General features: G+C 40.0%; 1 protein-coding gene across 1 annotated transcript; it reads left to right on the top strand.

Moving 5' to 3' along the window:
- Positions 1-158: 158 nt before the first annotated feature.
- SARC_01215 (hypothetical protein) lies at positions 159-525 on the top strand (the record flags this gene model as incomplete). The annotated part of the gene is made up of 2 exons (XM_014305062.1): positions 159-417; positions 492-525. The coding sequence occupies exons 1-2, from the start codon at positions 242-244 to the stop codon at positions 523-525; spliced, it is 210 nt and encodes a 69-aa protein (XP_014160537.1). The 5' UTR covers positions 159-241.
- Positions 526-4,034: the final 3,509 nt, after the last annotated feature.

Here is a 4,034-nt window from a genome sequence, read left to right as displayed (position 1 = left end):
AATTTACCTACGCGTTTATTTATTCTAAGGCATTAGTGTAGCCTTTATTAGACCGAATCTTACAATGGGGCGTGTAGTATCATTTGTGAGCCCATGAGGCGTGAAGTATCATTATACCGCTTCACCCTGAAACATAGAAATACAAGAATACAAACACTCACAGATTCTACTGTTATTCAAATACATAGTTAAGGATGGTGCTATTAACTAGAACAGGCGCGAAAGCGCTGAAAAGAACAGAATGGCGGATGACTTTGGGACTGTTGGCAATTTATATGAGGCGAGTGACGGCGAAAGTGATATTAGTGATGATGGTGGCAAGAGCGATAGCGAAGAGAATGATAGAAGTGGTGATTTTGATGAGGACGATATCGTCACCTATAAAGATGTGTTCGGTGCCAATAAAGATGAAACACAGTGCGTAGAAGATCTTGTGCATGTGTTTCGACGTGTACTAAAGGACATATTTCACCTTATGCATCTTATCAAAGTAAGCAACAACAGAACCAACACGCGTATCCTTGACGTTTCTGGCAGTTTTATCGAGACACTCTATTTGTGGACAAAATATATGCCACACGAACCGTCGAGTCCGTGATTTTAAGTAAGGAGAAAGAACGAGGGCGGCGTTGCATACGTAAGTGTACGTTTAGGTCTATCAAGGCGATATTAACGCCTTAGAATAATTAAATGCTTAGGCTAAGTCTAAGTAAAATTAAAATCAAATGTTAAAAAACGAAATGAGCCTTTTAGTAAAGTTAAGTATGCCTCGTGAAAACAGCAATACTCTGAGGGATTGTGAGGCTGAGACATTGCCTATATACAATCCTCTCAGTACTGTTGCCGCCGAAGGGATTTTATTTAGTGTTTCGTTGTCGCTCTAATAGAAACTATGGTATGTTTCGTTGGGGGCGAATCCAAGAGACTCATAAAATCTTATCTTTAGAAGAAGAAAAAAGAATAGAAAAAAGAAAAATACTCTTGATGTCCATAGTTATTGCATTAAGCAACGCTAATAGTCCTTAGAAACCTATGTTTGTTTGAGCCATCTCGCTACCGAAGTATTCAGATATAAATATCAGATATGTAAAATGGAAAAGGTATTTAATTAATAAAAATAGTTTAAACCCGTTTATGAGATTACGTACTTTTAAGAGTACGTTTCACGTACTATTAAGATATCCATTTTGAAATAAATAATATTATCCCTATTAAGCCTATTACACAGTCCCCACCCAGCTTTGAGACACATGAGAAGCAAGTTGCTCACTCTAGCTGATTATGGGTCAAAAAGCGAGAAAGGAAGAACGGGTCGAAAACATTAAGTAGCATAACATAGAGTTTTTGTTTCTCAGGCGGAGAAGTTAAGCGATCTCGGTTACCCTGTGAGTTTTGGGCTTAGGTCCAGTAAGTCCATGGTTGTCGACTGGACGTTTCTTACGTTTCAGTGTCTTGAGCACATATAAAGGATGAGCATTAAAGCTCGGGATAAATGCCTGTATGCGGATAAGTTTTAACTTCCGTGCCTTCAGACGATGGAAACATGCTATTTTTTTTGCAGCTTGTACCTTATGCAGGCGTTTACGCCATTTAATAGTTTTGATTATCGAAGGCTTCTGAAGTCAACTCAGCGATTGTACCGTCTATAAAGCGTGTATGATAGCATGTATAGCCTTCCTTATCCGTTCTCCGTATAATGTCTTTAAATTCAGATCGATCAAGAGGGACATTAGAGTCATGTCTTCTTGTGATAATAATCTCGGTAGTCAGAATCCGACTAGTACCTATATATAAAGCACTGGAACCATCGGGGTTGTTAACCTCATAGGTCCCACTTTTAACGTCAGCTACAGAGATTATATATGGTCCTATCCATTTAGATGTACTGTAGCATCGGAATTACGTTGACGGATGTTAACTCTGTCTCCAACCTGATACTCTAATACTTTTTTGGTAGCGTTCCATCTATTTTGCCTTTTTAATAAGGCAGTATTTCATGTTTCTCGCAAGCAAGGATATACATCGTTATAAATACGTTGTACCTTCTCTAACCACGGTAATTCCTGGTGATCAGGTTAGTCCTTGTTAAAGGGTATTTGTAACCCACTACATCTGCCACGAAAATAGTGAGCGGGTGTTGTACCTGTAACCGGATCAGCACACTCGTTCATCTGTGTTTGTACCCACTTAAGGTGGTACGACCAATCATCTGCATCATCTGTAAATGCAGTACGTAAGAAGAACGTAAGTCTTCTGTGGCGCGTTTTATTAGCGCCTTGTGTTTGCGGTTAATAAAACATCTTCACTCACACTCTTAAGCGGTGCGAACCCATAGCGCTTAATCTGGCTGAGATCACAGTCTGTACATGACTGATATATTCTGTCAACTACAGTTCCCAGCTTAGGGTGCGTGATCCCATTTCGCCTAGCATCTTTAAGTGCGTCTACTACGTTCTGGTGCTTCAGCTTCTGGTTTTGCGTCAGCCAAGCAAGAATTTTTTTATCATTCTGCTCCTCAAGAAAAAAAGGTAGTGTGTTGAGAATCCACTTGCGTGGTCTCTAAGTCTGTAGTGTTTCCAGACTCCTGTCCTTCTTCCGCATGAGTGTCATGAGTGCGCTCGTGTGCGTTTGATGCACCTTACTTTTAATAGTCGCATTATATGTGTATATACTTCGGGATTATCTTTCATTAATCCCTTTAAAAACAGGGCTTGAAAGACTTCGGGCTTGGACTCTATGTTATTAAACAGAGTCCTAGCTAGAGACTGGCGCTTCTTAACTGTAGTGGCATTACTAGATTGTATTTCTTGTGCACAGTCTTCAAGTCCGGTGTTACCTTTGAACTGCTTAACGTTCAATCTAGTGGAGAGTGGAATCTCCGATTCTTTGACCTTGTTAAGGAAGGTCTCAGAAGGGATTCATTTGGTTGTTCCGATCGTCTTCTGGACGGCTCGAGTACCCTGGTATAGGAACGTATCTACTTCCCTATCTAAATATATTGGCTCGCATTGTATCATGCTTGTTAATTCACTGAGCCATGGATCTTTACTCCTTAATGGGCAACACAACGTGATGGTAGCTTTGTGTATATGAACATAATTCAATGATTGGGCAATTAATTGTCATGGTGGATTAGCCCACGCAATATGTTTGGAGAAGTATAGTTGAAAGACGTCTCCTAAAGGAGGATTTAAAGTCCTATAGTTCTTTAGTTGTGCATTATGATGTGCAGCAAACATGACAATTGTATGTGGCCCAAATATCTTTTGAGCCAATACAAACCACCTGGGATTACATTTCCAGTCAATGGCTAGTAACATACGTACGGATTTATTAAAGTCCGGTACAAAGCGTGATAACATATCCGGTAAATGGTTATGTATCTCTACAACAGGGGCTTGTTGGACTACGTGCTTAAGCGCTTTAAATGCGTCATCACACTCTTTAGTCCACAAGTCTCCTAGTTTGCCTTTATGACATCTTAAGTGTCCAAAGGGTTTAAGATAATCAGCCAAGTGTGGTACTCCATCTGAAAAGAAGTTTACAAACCCACACATACCGTTAACATCTCTTCCTGTAGTTGGTGTTCGCCAATCTAAAAGGTGTTCTACCTTCCCGGGGTCGATTTTAATACCTTCCCCAGATATACGATAGCCCAAGAGCTGTATTTCGCTCATGGCGAAGTGACATTTCTTCTTGTTAATTTTGAAGTTTTGTTCGTTTTGTCTGTGAAGGACTCTCCTGACTAATGCGGCATGTTCGCCCTTAGTCTTAGAAAAGATGACTATGTCATCTATATAGACTTGCACGTTAAGCATGTCAGCAAAAATTTCCTCCATTACTTGTTGGAAGAATGCTGTTAGTAGTGCAACCCGAAAGGTACATCTCTAAACCTGTATGGTTTACCTTTCCAGGTAAAACTAAAGTACATTTGCATTTGATGATACCCCTGTGTTAGGTCTATGGATGTAAATACCGTAGCCCCTTCCATATGAGTTGTAAACTTCGATGGAAATTACTAGGTTTCAAACTAT

Source organism: Sphaeroforma arctica (genome assembly GCF_001186125.1).
Source record: "Sphaeroforma arctica JP610 unplaced genomic scaffold supercont1.47, whole genome shotgun sequence".
Taxonomy (NCBI): Eukaryota; class Ichthyosporea; order Ichthyophonida; genus Sphaeroforma; species Sphaeroforma arctica.
Note: the sequence above shows the minus strand (reverse complement) of the source record. Positions and strands in the feature narration are given on the sequence as shown.